At 35.8% G+C, this 22,736-nt stretch overlaps 1 protein-coding gene and 1 non-coding gene across 3 annotated transcripts in view; one reads left to right on the forward strand and one right to left on the reverse strand.

Annotated features, from left to right (window-relative positions):
• The window catches only part of SYCP1 (synaptonemal complex protein 1), a 129,716-nt gene that overhangs the window by 70,821 nt on the left and 36,159 nt on the right, over positions 1-22,736 (reverse strand). For both annotated transcript variants that reach the window (XM_061119938.1, XM_061119937.1), the window contains exons 12-15: positions 17,492-17,586; positions 16,775-16,959; positions 15,450-15,517; positions 10,763-10,824 (exon numbers count right to left, since the gene is read on the reverse strand). In XM_061119938.1, coding sequence (XP_060975921.1) covers positions 10,763-10,824; positions 15,450-15,517; positions 16,775-16,959; positions 17,492-17,586 — 410 coding nt within the window. The remainder of the gene's footprint in view (positions 1-10,762; positions 10,825-15,449; positions 15,518-16,774; positions 16,960-17,491; positions 17,587-22,736) is intronic.
• LOC133041808 (U6 spliceosomal RNA) lies at positions 12,641-12,744 on the forward strand. The gene has a single exon (XR_009689375.1). It is a non-coding gene; the product is annotated as a U6 spliceosomal RNA (small nuclear RNA).

Below are 22,736 nucleotides of genomic sequence, written 5' to 3' on the forward strand. Positions count from 1 at the left end.
ATATATGTATATTTATGGCTGATTCACATTGTTGTATGACAGAAACCAACACAAAATTATAAAGCAATTATCCTCCAATTTAAAATACTTTAAAAAAAGAAATGCTTTTTAGATTGTAAGTATTATTATTATTAATATGACCATACCATCCAATGCAATCTACAGATTTAATACAATCCCTATCAAAATACCCATTACATTTTTTACAGAACTAGAACAAGTAATCCTAGAATATATAGAGAGCCACAAAAGACCATGAGTTGCCAAGCAATCCTGGGCAGGGCGGGGGAAAGAACAAAGCTGGAGGTATAATCCTCAATGAGTTCAGATGATATTACAAAGCTAAGTAATCAAAACAGTATGGTACTGGCACAAAACTAGACACACAGATGAATGAAACAAAACAGGGAGCTCAGAAATAAATCCACACACCTATTGTCAATTAATCTATAATAAAGGGGTCAAGAATGTACGATAGAGAAAAGGCAGTCTCTTTGGTGCTGGGAAAACTGGACAACTACATGTGAAATAATTAAGTTAGAAACATTCTCTAACACCATATATAAAAATAATGCAAAATGGATTAAAACCTAAATGTAAGACTAGAAACCATAAAATTCCTAGAGGAAAACATAGGCAGGATACTTTTTGACATAAATCATAAGCAATATTTTCTTGGATCAGCCCCTAAGGCAAAAAAAAGCAAAAATAAATAGATGAAACCCAAGTAAACTTAAAAGCTTTTGCACAGGAAAAGAAACCATCTAGTAAACAAAAAGACAATCTACAAAATAGAAGAAAATATTTGCAAATGATAGACTGACAAGAAGTTAACATTCAAAAGATACAAACAGCTCATAGAACTCAATATTAAAAGTACCAGTCAAATCAAAAAATGGACAGAAGACCTATATAATCATTTTTCCAAAGAAGACATCCAAATGGCTAACAGGCACATGAAAAAATACTCAACATATCTAATTAGTAGGGAAATGCAAATCAAAAACACAACTAAATATTACCTCACAACTATGAGAATAGCTATCATCAAAGTCCACAAATAACAAATGTTGGAAAGGATGTGGAGAAAAGAGAACCCTGGTACACTGTTGGTGGGAATAAATTGATACAGCCACTATGGAAAACAGTATGGAAGTTCCTTTAAAAACTATAAGTTACCAAAGGTTGAGGCAATTCCACTCCAGGCACATATCCAAAAAAACTAAAACACAAACTCAAAATGATATAGGAACTTCAATGTTTACAGCCACCCTATTTATAACAGCCAAGACAAGGAAACCCAGAAGCAACCCAAGTGCCCATCAATAGATGGTTGGATTAAGAGATGTCTACACACATACACACTACTCAGCCATAAAAAAGAATGAAATACTGCCATCTGCAGCAATATGAATGGACCTTAGTAAAAAAGTCAGAGAGAGAACTACAAATATCTTATGACTTATATGTGGCATCTAAAAATTAATACAAATGAATGTATATACAAGACAGAAACATACAAACATAGAAAGCAAACTTATGGTTACCATATGGGAGAAGGAAGTAGGAGAGACAAATTAGGGGTAAGAGGTTAACAAATACAAGCTACTACAAACAAAACAAATAATCAACAGGATATACTGTATAGCACATGGAATTATATTCAATATCTTATAATAACCTACAATGGAATATAATCTGAAAAAAACTAAATCACTTTGCTGTACACTTCAAAGTAGCACAATTTGTAAAATCAACTATACTTCAACAACAACAAAAAAGAAAGCTCTGATAGGTTTTACAAAAATAAACCTGTTTAACTTTGTAAAAAACAAACAAAAAAATTTTTTTAATGTCAATAAGAACATACCTAATAATAATCACTTTAAGTGAAATCGACTAAGGGACTAAATTCTCACAACAAAAGACAAAGAGTATCTGAGTGAACATAAAGAAAGATATATATATACATACATATTTTATATATATATATACACAAACACACACGCACACTTCCTGTAAGATATAAGAGACTCACCTCAGCTCTAAAGACACAGACTAAAAGTGAGGGGATGGAAAAAAGTATTCCATGCAAATTTAAATCAAAAGTAAGCCAGGGTAACAACACTTATATCAAAGACTCTTACAAAAGACAAAGGACATTACATGATAACCAAGGGATTAATCAAAAAGATGATGTAATAATTACAAATATATATGCACCCAACACAGAAGTATCTAAATACATAGTGTAAATTCATAGACATAGAGGGGGCAGTTGACAGTAACACAATAACATGGAACATTAACACCCCATTTACATCAATAGACAGATTATCCAGACAGAAAACTAATGGCTTTAAATGACACATTCGACCAAATGAACTTAACATATTTATAAAGAACATCCCATCCAAAATCAGTAGAATATACTTTCTTTTAAAGTATATATGGAACATTTTTCAAGATAGACCACATGCCAGGCCACAAAAATATCAGTAAATTTAAGAAAATTCAATTCACATCAAGCATCTTTTCTGACCACACTATGAGTCCAGAAATCAACTACAAAGAAAAAAACTACAAGGGAAAAAAATCCTCAAACATGTGGAGACTAAACAATAAGCTACCAAACAACTAATGGATCACTGAAGAAAACAGAAAATACATGGTGACAAATAAAAATGAAAAAACAACAATCCAAAATCAAAGAGATGCAGCAAACTCAGTTCTAAGATGGAGGTTTATTGTGATACAAGTCTACCACTCAGGAAACAACAAAAAAATCTCAAATAACCTAACCGACACTCAAAGGAAGCAGAAAAGTCACTAGAAGAAAGAAAATCATAAAAAATCAAGAACTAAATTTTTAAAGAGAGACTAAAACAATAGAAAAGATCAACAAAACCACGAGCTAGTTATGTGAAAAGATAGATTAAACTGATAAACTTTAGGAGGTTCATCAAGAGAAAAAGAGGGCCCAAATCAACAAAATCAGAAATAAAAAACAAATACAACCAATACCACAGAAATACAAAAGATCATGAAAGATTACTATTAATAATTAAATGCCAATTAAATGGATATCCTAGAAGAAAATGACAAATTCATTAAAAATGCACAATTTTCTAAACATGAACCAGGTAGACATAGAAAGTATAAACCAACAAATTACCAGTAATGAAATTGAATTATTAATTTTAAAAATTTCCAACAAACAAAAGTCTAGGACTAGATGGCTTCATAAACGAATTCTACCAAACATTTAAAGGGAAATTAAACCTGTCCTTCTCAAACAAGTCCAAAAAACTGCAGAGGGAGGAATGCTTCCAAACTAATTCTGCCAGGCCAGTATTACCCTATTTGCAAAACCAGACAAAGATGTCACAAAAACAGAAGATTAAAGGCCAATATCATTGATGAAATTAGATACAAAAATCCTCAGCAAATATTATCAAACCAAGTCTATGTAGTCAAAGCTATGGTTTTTCTAGTAGTCACATATGGATGTGAGAGCTGGACCACAAAGAAGGCTGAGCACCAAAGAACTGATGCTTTTGAACTGTGGTGTTGGAGAAGACTCTTGAGAGTCTCTTGGACTGCAAGGAGATCAAAACAGTCAATCCTAAAGGAAATCAATCCTGAATACTCATTGGAAGGACTGATGCTGAAGCTGAAGCTCCAATACTTTGGCCACCTGAAGTGAAGAGCCGAGTCATTAGAAAAGACCCTCATGTTGGGAAAGATTGAAGGTAGGAGGAGAAGGGAATGACAGAGGATGAGATGGTTGAATGGTATCACTGACTCAACAGACATGAGTTTGAACAAGATCCGGGAGATGGTGAAGGACAGGGAAGCCTGGCATGCTACAGTCCATAGGGACACAAAGAGTCGGACACAACTGAGCAACTGAACAACAGCAAAGTTCGATAATACATTAAAAGGATCACACACCATGATCAAGTGGGATTTATCCCAGAGATACAAGGATGGCTCAATATCTGCAAATCAATGTGATATGCCACATTAACCAGTTGAAGAATAGGAATCATATGATCATCTCAATAGATACAGAAAAAGTTTTTGACAAAATTCAATATCCATTTATGCTAAAAATTCTCCAGAAAGTGAGTATAGAGGGAACATACCTCAGCATAACAGACCATATATAACAAGCCCACAGCTAACATCATGCTCAATGGTCAAAAGCTAAAAGTATTGATTTTGAGATCAGCAATAAGGCAAGGATGCCCACTATCACCACTTCTATCTAACATAGAATTGAAAATCCTAGCCATATCTATCATAAAAGAAGAAGGAATAAAAGGAATCCAAATTACAAAGGAAGAAATAAAATTGTCACTGTTTGCAGATAACATGATACTATAAACAGGAAATCCTAAAAAAAAACGCCAAAAACCTACTAGAACTCAAAGATTTCAGTAAAGTTGGAGGTACAAAATTAATACACAGAAATCTGTTACCTTTTTATGGACTAACAACAAACTATCAGAAGAAAAAAATGAGAAAACAACCCCATTTACAGTCACATCAAAGAGAATAAAATACCTAGGAGAAACTGTAAGAAGAAAAAAATCTGTACTTGAAAAACTGTAAGTCACTAATGAAAGAAATTGAAACCAACCAAAAAAAAGATAAAAAGATACACTATGTTCATGGATGCAAAAATTAATGTTAAAATGAATGATGGAATATTACTCAGCCATTAAAAAGAATACATTTGAATCAGTTCTAATGAGATGGATGAAACTGGAGCCCATTATACAGAGTGAAGTAAGCCAGAAAGATAAACACCAATACAGTATGCTAACGCATATATATGGAATTTAGAAAGATGGTAACAATAACCCTATATGCAAGACAGAAAAAGAGACACAGATGTATAGAACAGACTTTTGGACTCTATGGGAGAAGGCAAGGGTGGGATTATCTGAGAGAATAGCATTGAAACATGTATATTATCAAGTGTGAAACAGACTGCCAGTCCAGGTTGGATGCATGAGACAAGTGCTCGGGGCTGGTGCACTAGGAAGACCCAGAGGGATGGGATGTGGAGGGAGGTGGGAGGGGGGTTCAGGATGGGGAACACATATAAATCCATGGCTGTTTCATGTCAATGTATGACAAAAACCACTACAATACTGTAAAGTAATTAGCCTTCAACTAATAAAAATAAAGGGAAAAAAATTAATGTTAAAATGACCATACTACTCAAGGCAATCTACAGATTCATTGCATTCCTATCAAAATACCAATGGCACTTTCCACCACACTATAACATAATTAATGTACAACAAAAGAGCCAAGAAACACAATGGAGAGAAGACAGCTTCTTTCATAAATGGTATGGGGAACACTGGACAGCTACATGCAAAAGAATCAAACTGGATTACTCACTCACATCATGCACAAAAAAAAATTCAAATGGATTAAAGATTTAAGGGTTGGAAAGAAGACAGGCAAGGGAGACTAAGAAGTATAAACTTTCAGTTGCAAATAAATGAGTCACAGGTATGAAATGTACAATGTGAAGAATATATGCTAAGTAGCTTCAGTTGTGTCTGACTCTGCAACGCTATGGACTGTAGCCCACCAGGCTCCTCTGTCCATGGGATTCTCCAGGCAAGAATACTGGATTCCCTCCTCCAGTGGATCCTCCTAACCCAGGGATCAAATCTGCATCTCTTATGTCTCCTACACTGGCAGGCAGGTTCTTTACCACTAGCACAACATGGGAAGATAATATGGTCAATACCCATGTAATATCTTTGTGTGGTGACATGTTGTAACTAGACTTATCACAGTGATCATTTTGAAATGCTTATAAATATAAAATCACTGGTGTGTGACAGGAACTAACACAGTGTTTTAGGTCACTTATACTTCAAAAATAAACTCTTTAAAAAAGAGATCAGATTTATAGTTATGGAAGTAGGGGAAACAAGAGGGGACGATAGGTTGGATGAAGCTGTCACAAGGTACAAAGTTTCAGTTATAAAATAAATAGTACTAGGGATGTAATGTACAATAGGATATAATTAAAACTGCTATATGTTATATATGAGAGCTGTTAAGAGAATAAATCTTAAGAGTTTTCATCACAAGGAAAATGTTTTTTCTATCTCTTTAATCTATATTTGTCTGAGATGATGGATGTAAATGTATTGTGATGTATGTAAGTCAAATCATTATTTTGTACCCCTTAAACTTATATATTGCTGTGTGACAAATCTAAAGAAAACTGGAATAAAAATAAAGTACAATTAGATTTTTAAAATAAAATTTATATACACAGGGTAGTCTCAGAGTCATTTCCCCCTTACCCCTACAACCAAGGAGTCTGCCTTGGGGAAAAAGAGAAATCAGGATGGGATTCAGGTGAAATGGATGGCAATAGCTAGGCTGAGGCAGTGTCTGATGGAAGGGTGATGATGAGGAAGGGAAGTGAAAGAAGGAAAATGATAGAAGGCAAGAGAAAAGGGATTCATTCAGCTGGATAAGGTGCGTGTGCATTAAGTTAGTAAGAATCATGTGTGCGCTTATGCACGTGTGTGTGCACTTGCTCCAAGGACAGACTTTAGAGTAACAGTTTCAACGTAATCAGACTACATCCAAAAAAATTATATTCAAAAGAATAATAAAGCTGGAGGAATCACATTACCCAAATCTAAGACTCACTATAAAAAGCTACAGTAAGCCAAACACTGGTGAATGGCTAAACAACAAAAATCAATGAAACAGAACTAGCCCGAGAATAGACCTGTACATATATAATCAACTTTTTAAACAAACATGCAAAAGTAACTCAACACAAAAAGGAGTGTCTTGGGAATTCCCTGGAAGTCTAGTGGTTAGCACTCGATACTGCCAAGAGCGTGGGTTCAATCCCTGGTTGGGAAAATAAGATCCCGCAAGCCGCCTGGTATGACAAAAATAAACAGTAAATACATACACAAAGAAAAAGAAGAGTCTTTTCAACAAATGGTATTATAACTCTACATCAATCCAAAGTGTTTAAATCTTAAATATCTCTCAAAACCATCCATTTATTCCTCACTACCACCACGATCTCCCAGCCTAAGTTCTCTTCTCTGAATCCTATGACTGACTATTTTTAACTGTTCTATCTTAATATATTCTGTTCTCTGTACTGCAAACCAAATGAGCCTTTCAAAATGCAAATCTGACCGAGCCATTCTCTGCTAAAATTCTTTACAGCTTCTCATTACAATTAGAATAAAAATTCTGCTGATATTATTTAAAAGGCCATGAATTACTAGACTCCTACACCTCTCGAGCCTCATTTTGCACCACACTCTTCCTTTCATTCCATGTTGTATTCACCGTACTCCTTCCTATCAAAGGATCTTTGTATATAAAATTTCTCCTACCTGATAAACACTTCTCGTCCTTCTCTGGATTTCAATTCAATCCTTACTTTTTCAAAAAAGCCTCTCCTAAATTCTCGAAATAGTTTGTGCTCAGTCACTCAGTTGTATCCAGCTCTTTGTCAATCTATCAGGCTTCTCTGTCCATGGGATTTTCCAAGCAAGAATACTGGAGTAGGTTGCCATTTCCTCCTCCAGGGGATCTTCCAGACTCAAGATTGAACCCACATGTCCTGTGCCCTCCTGCACTGGCAGATTCTTTATCAGATAGTCACTTGGGAAGCCCCTAAATTGTTCAAATGTAATTACAATGTGAACTAACCCTTTATTGTCCTTGACACCATTGTATTATTATCTCTGAATGACTATTTGAATTTAGGTGTGATTATTTCATGATCACAGCCTTGTCTTGGCGAAGGGGCTTGCATAACTCAAAGAAGCTATCAGTCATGCTGTGCAAGGTGACCCAAAACAGACGGGCCACAGTAAAGAGTTCTGACAAAAAAGTCGTCCCCTGAGAAGAGAAATGTCAACCAGCTCCAGTGTTTTTGCCTAGAAAACCCCATGGACAGTATGAAAACACAAAAAGATACTACACCAGAAGATAAGCCCCTCCCCACCCAGATCAGAAGGTGTCCAATGTGCTACTGGGTTAGAGCAGAGGGCAATTACTAATAGCTCCAGAAAGAATGAAGTGGCTAGGCCAAAGTGGAAATGACACTCAGCTGTGTATGTGTCTGGTGACGAAAGTAAAGTCCAATAGGGTAAAGAACAGTATTGCATCCTATCCTAGAATATTAGTCCCATGAAGCAACGTAAATTGGATGTGGTCAAGCAGGAGATGGCAAGAGTGAACATCGAAACCTTAGGAATCAGTAAACTAAAATAGACAGGAACGGGAGAATTTAATTCAGAGGACCATTATATCTACTACTGTGGGCAACAATCCATTAGAAGAAATGAAGCAGACCTTATAGTCAACAAGAGTCTGAAATGCAGTATTTGGGTACAATCTCAAAAATAACAATATGATCTGTTTGTTTTCAAGGCAAACCATTCAACATCACAGTAATTCAAGTCTATGCCCCAACCACTGATGCCAAAGAAACTGAAGTTGACCAGTTCTATGAAGACCTACAAATCCTTCTAGAACTGACACCCAAAAAAGATATCCTTTTCATCACAGGGGTCTGGAATGCAAAAGTAGGAAGTCAAGAGATACCTGGAGTGACAGGCAAGCTTGGCCTTGGAGTACAAAATGAAGCAGGGCAAAGGCTAACAGAATTTTGCCAAGAGAACGCACTGGTCATAGCAAACACCTTCTTCCAACAATGCAAGAGATAACTCTACACATGGACAGCACCAGACAGTCAACACCAAATTCAGACTGATTATATTCTTTGCAGCCAAAGATGGAGAAACTCTATACAGTCAACAAAAACAAGACTAGGAGCACAGTCATGTCCAGCTCCTTGCAATCCCATGGACTGTAGCCCACCAGGCTCCTCTGTCCATGGGGATTCTCCAGGAAAGAATACTGGAGTGGATTGCCATGACCTCCTCCAGGGGATCTTCCCAACCCAGGGATCAAACCCAGGTCTCCCACATTGCAGGCAGATTCTTTACCAGCTGAGCCACAAGGGAAGCCAAAGAATACTGGAGTGGGTGGCCTATCCCTTCTCCAGGGGATATTCCCAACCCAGGAATCAAAATAGGGTCTCCTGCGTGGCAGGCAGATTCTTTACCAGCTGAGCTACCAGAGAAGTCCTATTAACTATGTCTATTGCTGCTCAAATAGAACAAAGCCCTAAACCAAACCTTGTCCATGTGGGAATGTAAAAGTAATACTATAGTATTAATTTATCCAATGAATATCTGTAAAATGCTTACAAATTGTCATTCACTGTGCTAAGTACTGAGATTACAGGGCAATCAAGACATGGGTGCTTAGCTCTTATTGGAGCATTCCACTGTTTTATCTGCTGACCACCTACCATGTACCATCTACTGTACTACGTAAATGAAACTCTAAAGGGCAAATAAAGCTGTAAATAATTACACCAAAATAAATTTCTTTTGTGGTAAGTGCTATAAAAGGAAAAATTCAGACTGCTATACTCATTGAAATGGTCACTGGAAGGACTGATGGTGAAGCTGAAGCTCCAACACTTTGGCCACCTGATTCAAAGAGCTGACTCATTGGAAAAGACTCTGATGCTGGGAAAGATTGAAGACAGAAAGAGATGAGGAATATAGAGGATGAGATGGTTGGACAGCATCACTGATTCAATGGATATGAACTTGGGCAAACTCCAGGAGATGGTGAGGGACAGGGAAGCCCAGTATGCTGTAGTCCTTGGGGTTGCGAAGAGTCGGGGATGACTTGGCAACTAAACAACAACATGGAGACCTAAACTAGTTAAGAATGTCAAGAAATATTTCTAAAGAATTAATATTTAAGCTGAGACTTGTAGTATAAGTTTATATTATCAAATTTGAAAGAAATGCAAATATTGTTTGCAAGAATAATGAAAGCAATCTGCTGAAGAAAGGATAAGCATTTAGAAACAGTGCTTCCCAAGAGATGGAAGAATTAGGAGTTGCAAAATCAGGTAGAGATGTGACAAGTTTAACCCAAAATCAAATATCTAATGTAATGTATCTAATGTAATTATAAACAATATTGTCTTCTATAAGCAAAGATGGCAAACTACAGCCTCCAAGACAAAGTCAGCCCACAATCTTCTTTTGCAGGCCTTTGAATTAAGAATGTTTCCTACGTTTTTATAAGATTGTTAAAAATAAAAGAAGAAAAAAAGGAGGGGAAGGAGAAAATTAACATTCTCTATATAGCCACAAAGCCTAAAATATTTACTATCTAGTCCTTTACAAAAAGTTTACCAACCCATGATCTACACATTATAATCAATTAAAACACAATAAAGACTTATTCTAAGAAATTCATTAATTAAATATGATTCTACCTAAACACTAAACATAGGTACTGAATATATATCATATATATCTTTCTCAAAATTGCAGCTTTGTGTCTCAAAGGGATCAAAGACACACCAAATTTACAATCAATTATAAAATATACACATTTGATCTCACTTATATGTACTATCAACACATGCTTAAATAATATAAACACTTTCACCAAGACAGTTATCAAAATGTACTATATAAATTGATAGAGACAGAAATGAGGCTTTGCTAAAACCAAATATAATTTTTAAAAATATCTTAGCTGAAAAAGCTACCATAAAACTCTATGACAGTTTAAGTCATTGGATTTAATACTATTTTGAAAAATAACTGCTATATAGAAATAAGAGAACCTATATACTTACTAAGATTTTTTTCAATTCTTCAAGTTCTACTTCTTTGTTATTTTTAAGTTTGGTCATCTCTTCTGAAAAAAAAAAAAAGCAAAAGAATTTAAATGTGTTAAAAGTAGATCTAAAAAATAGGAAAGGAGAGAAAAGAAGTAAGAATAGCACTTGAAAAGGAAAAACCAGAAGAGATGAATTAATACAATTCAGTCAGTTCAGTTTGGTTGCTCAGTCATGTCTGACTCTGCGACCCCAAGGACTGCAACACGCCAGGCTTTCCTGTGCATCACCAACTCCCGGAGCTTACTCAAACTCATGTCCATTGAGTCAGTGATGCCATCCAACCATCTCATCCTCTGTCATCCCCTTCTCCTCCCTCCTTCAATCTTTCCTAGCATCAGGGTCTTGTCCAATCAGTCAGTTCTTCGCATCAGGTAGCCAAAGTATTGGAGTTTCAGCTTCAGCATCAGTCCTTCCAATGAATATTCAGGACTAATTTCCCTTAGGATTGACTGGTTGGATCTCCCTGCAGTCCAAGGAACTCTCAAGATTCTTCTCCAACACCACAGTTCAAAAGCATTAATTAATTAATTGATGTATCAATTAATTAAATAATACAGTTAGAGCACAGTAAAGCATAGAGGAAGTGCAAATATCAGATGCAAAATAATAATGGACATATATTAGTAGTACCATTTCTATAAAATTAATTCCACAACCAAATGAGCCCAAAATTCATTAAACAAAATAAGCAATGGATCTATATAAAATGAAGTCACACAGCATGTGCCTGTACCTTCAACTATTTTCTAAACATGTGGCCTTTCAATCTTCAAATTTAAAAGGAGAATTAATTCAATTTTCTCAAGCTAACTCTGACCACTGTTCTGGATATCAACATTTCCATCTCCTCTAAGACTTCAGTTGCTATATATTGACTCTAGCAGAATCTCCAGTTTCCCCATATCCTATCTAAATATCTATTTGAATACAAAGTAAAAAAGTATGATTGACCTTTCTGTCTTTTTCACACTACTGTTGAATTTCTTGTTTTATTTTGTAGCCAAATTCCCATTTGTTATTTATCTATATTTCTTTCTTAACCCCATGCAAAAGTGGTATTATCTATTGTTATCATTAATTGTTATTATTTATCTATAGTTCTTTCTTAATCCCATGCAAAAGTAAAGCTCATCTTCATTAATAAATTATGATCTCAAAGATCACCAACACCCATTTTGTGGTGAAATTCTCAGTCCTTATTATTGTGGAGCTTTCAGCATTTGACACTCTTAGCCACTCTCTACTTGTCTCCCCCTTCAATTTTCAAGACCTGGCATTCTTAACATTTTCTGTTTCCTTAACTCTTACTCTTGTTTTCTTTACCAACACCCTTCCTTCATGTCACCCTAAATAATAACAATTTAGAATGCTTTTCCCTCTATATTTCCATGAATTCAGCATTAAGGTAATGAATTAAAAAGTTCAAACCTCCTGTTTTTTCTTTCTTACATTTAAAAAAAAATCTATAAAGTCCTCAAATGATGTCTAGCTGTCACTTAAAATTTTGTTATACCTGAAACACTGTCCTTTCTCACTCTGAAGGGTTATTTATTACTGGAGACATAACAGATTGACTGAAAATTACCCAGACTCTGTACATTAAAAACAAACAAGGAACTTGTAATAACTGCCCAAAGTCTCTAAGAAAAATCAACAAAATATGAAATGACAATATAGAGTCTAAAAGAAAAACCTGTCACATGCAAAACTTATTTAACCACAAAGATTCATTTTAGATAAAACTGTTAATTTTTTAAAACTCAATCATTGGTTAAAGATAGCAGACTGAGCATGTGTCCACACTCACTTCCAATCCCATAAATTATATATATAATGCTCGCTTCAGTAGCACATATACCAAAATTAGAACAACATAGGAAAGGTTAGCATGGCTACTGAGTAAGGATATGCAAATTTGTGAAGCATTCCATATTTTTTTATGTGGCAACCTGAATGGGAGGGGATTTAGGGGAGAATGGATACATGTATATGTATTGCTGAGACCCTTCGCTATTCACCTGAAACTATCACAGTATTGTTAATCAGCTATGTGAAAGTCGCTCAGTCGTGTCCAGTTCTTTGTGACCCTATGGACTATACAGTCCATGGAATTCTTTAGGCCAGAATACTGGAGTGGGTAGCCTGTCTCTTCTCCAGGGGCTCTTCCTAACCCAGGGATCGAACCCAGGTCTCCTGTATTGTAAGAGGATTCTTTACCAGCTGAGACACAAGGGAAGTCTAAGAATACTGGAGTGGGTAGCCTAGCCCTTCTCCAAGGGGCCTTCCAAACCCAGGGATCAAACCAGGGTCTCCTGCATTGCAGGTAGATTCAAAACTGCATTGCATTGCCTGCATTCCAGGCAGATTCAATATATGTTGGGGAATAATCAGCTATACCCCAATGCAAAATAAAAAGTGCAAAGAAAAAAATATATATATAAATTAACAAAACCAGGCAGTCTAATATTAACAAACTCAAATGCTGAAGAATCCTTGGGGAGTGTAGGGGGAGAGCCCATATTAATTCAATCAGGCTATGTGAGCAACTATACCAGGTATCCACATGCCCAGCCACACAGTCCACACCTCAGGTTAAATCAAGCATTCTGGGAATTAGAGCCAAAGGGACATGACACTACCCCAATAGCTTGTAAACTCTAAGCAACATAAGCATACCCTATAACCAAAGTGTTAGTCACTCAGTCATGTCCAACTCTTTGCAACCCCATGGACTATAGCCCACCAGGCTCTTCTGTCCATGGAATTCTCCAGGCAAGAATACTGGAGTTGGTAGCCATTCCCTTCTCCAGAGGATCTTCCCAACTCAGAGATCAAACCTGGGTCTCCTGCATTGCAGGCAGATTCTTTACCATTTGAGCCACCCAGGAAGCCCCCTCTATAACCAAAAGAGAAGTTATTTAATACAAAACCCACCCTTCCTTACAGAACCTCCCATCTCTTCCCATAGTCAAAAGAATCAGACTGTAACAAACACGTGAGTAAATACGGATTCTCAAACACTTAGATGAGTAATCAAGAATCAACAATTAGTGAAGAAAAGCAAAACCATGAAAGAAAGGCACCAAATATATTCAAAGTTAATAATAAAGATTACAGAAAGTTATAGAGATTTCTAGAAAAACAACTGCCAATCCATGATTTATTTTTTTTTCATTTATTTTTATTAGTTGGAGGCTAATTACTTCACAACATTGCAGTGGGTTTTGTCATACATTGACATGAATCAGCCATGGAGTTACATGTGTTTCCCATCCCGATCCCCTCTCCCACCTCCCTCTCCACCCGATTCCTCTGGGTCTTCCCAGTGCACCAGGCCCGAGCACTTGTCTCATGCATCCCACCTGGGCTGGTGATCTGTTTCCCTATAGATAATATACATGCTGTTCTCTCGAAACATCCCACCCTTGCCTTCTCCCACAGAGTCCAAAAGTCTGTTCTGTACATCTGTGTCTCTTTTTCTGTTTTGTGTATAGGGTTATCATTACCATCTTTCTAAATTCCATATATATGTGTTAGTATGCTGTAATGATCTTTATCTTTCTGGCTTACTTCACTCTGTATAATAGGCTCCAGTTTCATCCATCTCATTAGAACTGATTCAAATGAATTCTTTTTAACGGCTGAGTAATATTCCATGGTGTATATGTACCACAGCTTCCTTATCTATTCGTCTGCTGATGGGCATCTAGGTTGCTTCCATGTCCTGGCTATTATAAACAGTGCTGCAATGAACATTGGGGTGCACGTGTCTCTTTCAGATCTGGTTTCCTCAGTGTGTATGCCCAGAAGTGGGATTGCTGGGTCATATGGCAGTTCTATTTCCAGTTTTTTAAGAAATCTCCACACTGTTTTCCATAGTGGCTGTACTAGTTTGCATTCCCACCAACAGTGGAAGAGGGTTCCCTTTTCTCCACACCCTCTCCGGCATTTATTGCTTGTAGACTTTTGGATAGCAGCCATCCTGACTGGCGTGTAATGGTACCTCATTGTGGTTTTGATTTGCATTTCTCTGATAATGAGTGATGCCAATCCATCATTTATTTTAATTTACAAAAATAATTGTTTTCACCCAAACTGGGGAAAAAGATGTTTATATGTTTCCAGTTCTCCACAATTGTAGATATGAAGCTTTGTAAATATGAAATATAGGGTTTTTAGAATTAGCTAATTAAAGGGTCATAAATTCACAAAACAACTACAAATCTCTCACTTTGGGCCATGAAAATTGAATATTAACAATATCATGTGATAAAACAGGGGCACAGTTTCCTATAAACAGTTCATAATCCAACATGACTACACAATGCAACTTCAAAATTCAATTAAAATGTAATAGACATTTCCCACTAAGAATTATTAAGATCCCTGGATCCTAAAATAAGAAAAAAAACTACAAAAATATCTCTTAGGCTCCTTATAATTCTTGATATTTATGAGCTGCATAATGAACCTGAATAAGTCTTTCTTAAGATTTAAATTTCTCTTTCAAAAATCAAATAGTCATCAAATAATCACTATTGGTAAATGACAGAGGAGAAACTATATTTTATTCTGAAATAATGTTTATGGTTTTAAAATTGGCTAATATTATCAGGTATACATGTTATTCTCTAAAACTTACCCAGTTCACTTGATTTCTTCTGAAGTTTCATGGTAAGTACTTTCAATTCATCTTCACTTTTTTCCAATCTTGTAAAACATATTAGTTCAATACAAAATGTAAAATCAGTGTAAAATATCTTTTTAGTCATAATTCATCTAGTAATTAAAACTGGTGCAATTTAGCAACAACATAGCTTATTACAGATTCATTCATTATATCATTACACATTTCTTGACAATCTACTTTGACAATCTACTTTGACAATCTACTGTAACATGTCAAAATAATATACTACTAATATACATACATAGTTGTATATTAATTAAATCTACGTAAAACCTCACAGCTTATCATCATAATTTATCTCTTAGCTATTGATGATAATCAAAGTAATACATCGTAGAACTTTGAAAGAGATTGAGTATATAACTACTATTATACTGAATTCTGCCTTAGGGACAATATAAATGTGAGAATTACACAATTCACTTAACTCCTCTAGTTTTCCATTTCCTCATCTATAAAACAAATGACATATAAGGTCACTTAAAAGTTGAAAATCTGAAAATCACCTGGATAGGTCAATCAAGAATACACAAGAGTAAATGGGCCAGAAAATCTAGCTTTTCTTCCCTCACCATACATAAGCAGTAGAGAAGAAACTCTGCTAGGCCCAGGTCAAGACTTTATAGAAAAGCTTGTTCTTTCATCCTCCAGACTTAGTTAACCCTTATACTAATGGGACAAAGATAACTATGTAGGCCTCATAACACAACTTTGTATAAACATTTCCTTAATACAAAGTAGTGAAAAACAGATGAGGTTTTCAACTCAAGTTTTAGAAAAACAATTTAAATAAAATACAAATCAATATTTTATATATATCTAACCATATTTATTGATTCATTTAAAATGTTTGATTACCTACTCTGGACCAGGCTAGTTGCTAAATTTATATATCAGAATGAAAGTTACAGACCCCAGTAAGATAAATCAACAACCTAGGAAGTTATTATTTTTTTTTTTGGAAGTTATTTTTATAAAATAACCCACAGTTTAACGAAATATGTCATATCACTGCATCAGTCCTTATGAGCTTATCTATATTGCTTAACTCTATGAAAAGCATGCACAGGAACTATCCTAGAGAATACCTTCTCTCTTTTCCTAGGATACCTGCCTACCCAATACAAACTCTTTAAATGTGTTCCCACTTTATATACAAAAAGATACTTGGTTATAGGTATTATAGGAATTACAAGTCAGTTGACAATGAATAGAAAATGGCACTGAATATTAGAAGTAAATTGTTTTTTATTCAGCTAAATAAGCAGTTACTTTACCTTTGCTGTTCTGTTGTCAATAATTCTTTCAAGTTGCAGATAGTAGTTTTAAGTTCAGTAACCACAGATGAATGGGCAGCTTTAGCTTTATTAAATTCTTCCATTTGAGCTTCTTTTTCTCCAGTGAGTTGATATATATTTTTGGTTGCTATCTGCAAATCTTCCTCTAAAGTCATTTGAGCATCCTAAATGAAATAAAGTACAAACAAAAGCTATGAACCAAGAGCTTAAGAAAAAAAAAAAGCTGAATTAATCTGCTTTCTGTAATTTGCTGCCTCTCACCCCTTACCCCCACCCCGCCACCCCTCTGATCCCGGTCTCTCCTTACCCTCTCACCTCTTCTACTCCACAATGACCAATCTGGAGTGCCCCACCCACTACTCATTTCAATTCATCATTGCTCCAAAGCCCACCTATAGTCCCAGCCTATCCATGGAGTCTTCCTAACCAATCCAGTCCATAGTGTTCTTTCAATTCTTAGAAATATTGTAGAATTTTTGCCTGAATCATGTTGATACCTAGCATAGTCTTGCATTTTAGTTATACTTTTGATGTGTTTTTATCAAATGTCTCTATTAAACAATAAGCACTTAAGAGATTCTATCTCCTCTATTTGAAGCTTCAAGGCCTTGTACATAGTACTAGCATTCAATAAATATTTGTTGACTGATTGATGGTGTAAGAGTTATTAGAAATTAATCAGTTTTTAAATCATACCACACTTCTTTGCAAAGACATTTTAATATTTTCTAGTTCTGATGTCAAATGATCCTGCTTCTCATTTGATTCTTTTAAGTTTTCATTCTGTAATTCTAAAAGAGAAAGTTGTAAACAGATATTTTCTTAATACAAAATACATACTAAGAAAACAAATTATATGTAACAATTATTTTTCCCTCCATTACATACTCCAAAATGAGGGAAAATTATGCAAATATAGATTCACTGATATTGGTCATCATCAATTTTTGTTGACCATCAAAATTGTTATTGCCCAAGCACTCAAAGGTGAACATATAGGGGTTTTAGTGCTACATTTTTTAGTAACAGCTAAGCACTGGAAGCACTTCCCTGGTGGCTCAGACAGTAAAGAATCTGCTTGCAATGCAGGAGATCCGAGTTCAATCCCTGGGTCGAGAAGATCCCGTGGAAAAGAGAATGGCTACCACTCTAGTATTCTTGCCTGAAGAAATGCATGGATGGAGGAGCCTGGTGGGCTACAGTCCATGGAGTCACAAAGAGTTGGACATGACTGAGTGACTATCACTGACTCACTCACTCACTCACACATGCATTAGGAAACAACCTTAATAGTCAAAAGGTGACAGATTAAACTATGGTGATACAATGATATACCATGTAACCACTGTAAATGATGATGTAGTTGTTTATTTATTACTAATTTGGACATCCATAAAATATAGAATAAAAAGGGCAAGTTAATAAAAACAGTTATATAAATAGAGCATGTGAAAGGAAAGAACATACAAAAAGTTCAAAAGCAATTTATCTCCTAATGGTGAAGTTGTTCATGATTTTATTTTTATCATTTACTATTTTGATTTTATATTTTTCTAAATTATTGCATTTACTTATTTAAATACAATTTAAAAAAGCAAATAACTCCACTTGATAGCTAATATTTACTAAATCCTAAGTGTCAGGTGCTACTTTTTATGCTTTATCTGTGTGCATTCACTTTTAAATCTCATAACAGTAAGAAGCTCATGCTCATCCCTGAGTTCAAATTATTCTATCTCCTTTTACAAGCTACCTATACATGCTCATCCCTGGGTTCAAATTATTCTATTTCCTTTTAAAAGCCACTTACACATGGGCATGATACTTAATCAACTGCTCCCTACTTTTCCCACAAGGAATATGACAGTTAATGATATTTCAAAGAGTTCCTATTAGGATTACACAAGATAATGCAACTTAAAACATTTAATCACAGTGTCTAGCAAATAGTAAAATGTTAAATACTATTATGATGATGGTGATGATGATATGGTGTATACAGAAACTGGAACTACTGGGCAGGCAGACAAATAATCAAAAATAAGTGCTAATGAATCCTCATGAGCAATTCTGGGAATAAACACAGAGGTGGTATTTAAGCCTAATAAGACCAATAAGTATTAGAAGTTAAGGGGAGACAAGACATAGGAAAGGGAAAGTTCAAGGAAGGCTCCCAGAAAATGACAGCTGAATTAAAACATTTGAGAGCCAGTAACAAGTAACAAGAGTAACGGGAACTGAGGGAGGAAATAAAATCACAAGAGATACAAAAGGGCATATACAAAGTCAAAAAACAGAAGAGACAGGATAAACATTCTGAAGTCTAGAAATGTATATCAACAGCATGAAACAAAGCACAAGAGAGAAATAATAATATCTGCTATATTAGATATGATTGGAAAAATAATGACAAAATCATAATAGGATTCACACAACTTGCTCAGAAGTATATGCTTCCCAAGTCATGAAAAATAATAAAGGATGTCAAGCAACAGAATAATGTTTCAGACTTATACTTTAAAAAATTCCAATCTAAAAATCTGTGTAGATATAAAGGGGTTAGTGCTCCAACTCTAGGAAAAGAATATCTGGAGAGAGGGAAATGATAACTAAAGATTGTCTATTACAATACTATTTATAATGGTCTACTAATAACTGTCTCCTCTGAGAAATCATAATCACAAACTAGTAGTTAGGCATGTGTGGGAACAGAATATATGCTGCTTAAATATACTAAAAATATCTAAGCCAAAACTTAATTTGACATTCCCCCCAAAATCCTGGAAGCTATAAATGGAAATTTTCTCTGTAAAAATATACCTCCAATTCAGTCCTTAAAGAATTTCCACAGATGAAATTATAGGGCTTCACAATCAAAAACCATAAGAGTAAACACAATACTACTACAAGAAAAGTCAGCAGAAAAAAGACAAACTTTGACCTGACTGCAAGATTTCAGATGTTAGGATTACTGGCTGTAATTACTGGATTAAAAAAAAAAAAGTATTGCATCATTTTTAAAAACTAAAAGAAGGGATTTCACTGGTTGCCCAGTGGTTAAGACGCCATGCTTCCAATGTAAGAGACACAGGCTTTATCCCAGATCAGAGAATGAAGATCTCACATGCCATGCAGCACAGTCAAAAGATTTTTTTTTAAATTAAAAACAAAAAAGGTAAAAGAAATAAGGAAGATATCCAAAAACTAAAACTTATATAGAAATGACATATAAAATTGAAACTAAAAATTCTTTTGGAGTAATAGTGAAGTATGTCATTTTAAACAAACACACCTCCGAAAGGGAATAAAAAATTCAGGATCAAATATTAAGAACATTAAAATCATTAAACTCCTGAAAAAATAATGAAATTAATGGTCCCAAAGTTAAGGCAAAATAGAAACTTGGAGAAGTAACATAAGCACAAAAACTGCTTTTGCCTCAAGGAATTCACAAGTCCTGGAAAAGCTGGATTTTGATCTGAAATAATGATGAAGTGAGAAAAAAATATGAAAACTCAAAGACTGTATAAGGTAAGTTCAAGGATTAAACCTTAGTACAATAAGTTCAGTTCAGTTCAGTCGCTCAGTTGTGTCTGACTCTTTATGACCCTGTGGACTGCAGCACACCAGGCTTCCCTGTCCATTACCAAACCCGGAGCCTGCTCAAACTCATGTTCATCAAGTTGGTGACTCCATCCAACCATCTCATCCTCTGTCATCCCCTTCTACTCCTGCATTCAGTCTTTCCCAGCATCTGGGTCTCTCCTAATGAGTCAGTTCTTCACATCAGGTGGCCAAAATAATGAGGCTTCAGCATCAGTCCTCCCAATGAATATTCACAACTGATTTCCTTTAGGATTGACTGGTTTGATCTCCCTGCAGTTCAAGGGACTCTCAAGAGTCTTCTCCAACACCACAGTTCAAAAGCATCAATTCTTCGGCATTCAGCTTTCCTTATGGACCAACTCTCACATCCATACATAACTACTGGAAAAACCATAGCTTTGACTATATGGACCTTTGTGGGCAAAGCAAAGCTCTGCTTTTTAATATGCTCTCTAGGCTGGTCATAGCTTTCTTCCAAGGAGCAAGCATCTTTTAATTTCATGGCTACAGTCACCATCTGCAGTGATTTTGGAGCCCAAGAAAATAAAGTCACTGTATCCAATGATTGCCCATCTATCTGCCATGAAGTGATGAGACTAGATGTCACGATATTAGTTTTTTGAATGTTGAGTTTTAAGCCAGCTTTTTCACTCTCCTCTTTCACATTCATCAAGAGGCTCTTTAGTTCCTCTTCACTTTCTACCATAAGGGTGGTGTCATCTGCATATCTGAGGTTACTGATATTTCACCCAGCAATCTTGATTCCAGCTTGCACTTCATCCAGCCCAGCATTTCGCAGGATGTACTCTGCATAGAAGTTGAATAAACAGGATGACAATATAAGCCTTGATGTACTCCTTTCCCAATTTGGAACCAGTCCATTGTTCCACATCCAGTTCTAACTGTTGCTTCTGAACCTGCATACAGATTTCTCAGGAGGCAGATAAAGTGGTCTGGTATTCCCATCTCTTTAAGAATTTTCCACAGTTTGTTGTGATCCAACAGTCAAAGGCTTTAGCACAGTCAATGAAGTAGATGTTTTTTCTGGAATTTCACTGCTTTTTCTATGATCCAACGGATGTTGGCAATTTGATCTCTGGCTTCTCTGCCTTTCTAAATCCAGCTTGAACATCTGGAAATTCTTGGTTCATGTACTGTGGAAGCCTAGCTTGGAAAACTTTGAGCATTACTTTGCTAGTGTGTAAGATGACTGTAATTGTACAGTAGTACAATCTGAACATTCTTTGTAGTTTGAACATTCTTTGGCATTGCCTTTCTTTGGGATTGGAATGAAACCTGACCTTTTCCAGTCCTGTGGCCACACTGAGTCTTCCAAATTTGCTGGCATATTGAGTGCAGCACTTTCACAGCATCATCTTTTAGGATTTGAAATAGCGCAACTGGAATTCTATCACCTCCACTAGCTTTGTTCATAGTGATGCTTCCTAAGGCCCAGTTGACTTCGCATTCGAGGATGTCTGGCTCTAGGTGAGTGATGACACCATCGTGGTTATCTGGGTCATGAAGATCTCTTTTGTATAGTTCTGTTGTGTATTCTTGCCACCTCTTCTTAATATCGTCTGCTTCTGTTAGGTCTGTACCATTTCTGTCCTTTATTGTGCCCATCTTTGCATGAAATGTTCCCTTGGTATCTCTGATTTTCTTGAAGAGATCTCTAGTCTTTCCCATTCTGTTGTTTTCCTCTGTTTCTTTGCACAGATCACTGAGAAAGGCTTTCTTATCTCTCCTTGCTGTTCTTTGGGACTCTGCATTCAAATGGGTATATCTTTCCGTTTCTCCTTTGCCTTTCACTTCTCTTCTTTTCTCAGCTATTTGTAAGGCCTCCTCAGATAGCCGTTTTGCATTGTTTTTCTTGGGATGGTCTTGATCACTGCCTCCTGTACAATGTCACTAACTTCTGTCCATATTTCTTCAGATACTCTATCAGATCTAATCCCTTGAATCTGTCACTTCCACTGTATAATCATAAGGATTTTGATTTAGGTCATACCTGAATGGCCTAGTGGTTTTCAGTACTTTCAATATAAGTCTGAATTTTTCAATAAGGAGTTCATAATCTGAGCCACAGTCAGCTCCTGGTCTTGTTTTTGCTGACTGTATAGAGCTTCTCCATCTTTGGCTGTAAATATAATCAATCTGACTTTGGTATTGAGCATCTGGTGATGTCCATGTGTAGAGTCATCTCTTGTGTTCACAGAAGAGGGTGTTTGCTATGACCAGTCTGTTCTCTCGGTAAAACTCTGTTAGCCTTTGCCCTGTTTCATTCTGTACTTCAAGGCCAATCTTGCCTGTTACTTCAGGTATCTCTTGACTT

The sequence above is a fragment of the Dama dama genome, chromosome 20 (genome assembly GCF_033118175.1).
Source record: "Dama dama isolate Ldn47 chromosome 20, ASM3311817v1, whole genome shotgun sequence".
NCBI lineage: Eukaryota > Metazoa > Chordata > Mammalia > Artiodactyla > Cervidae > Dama > Dama dama.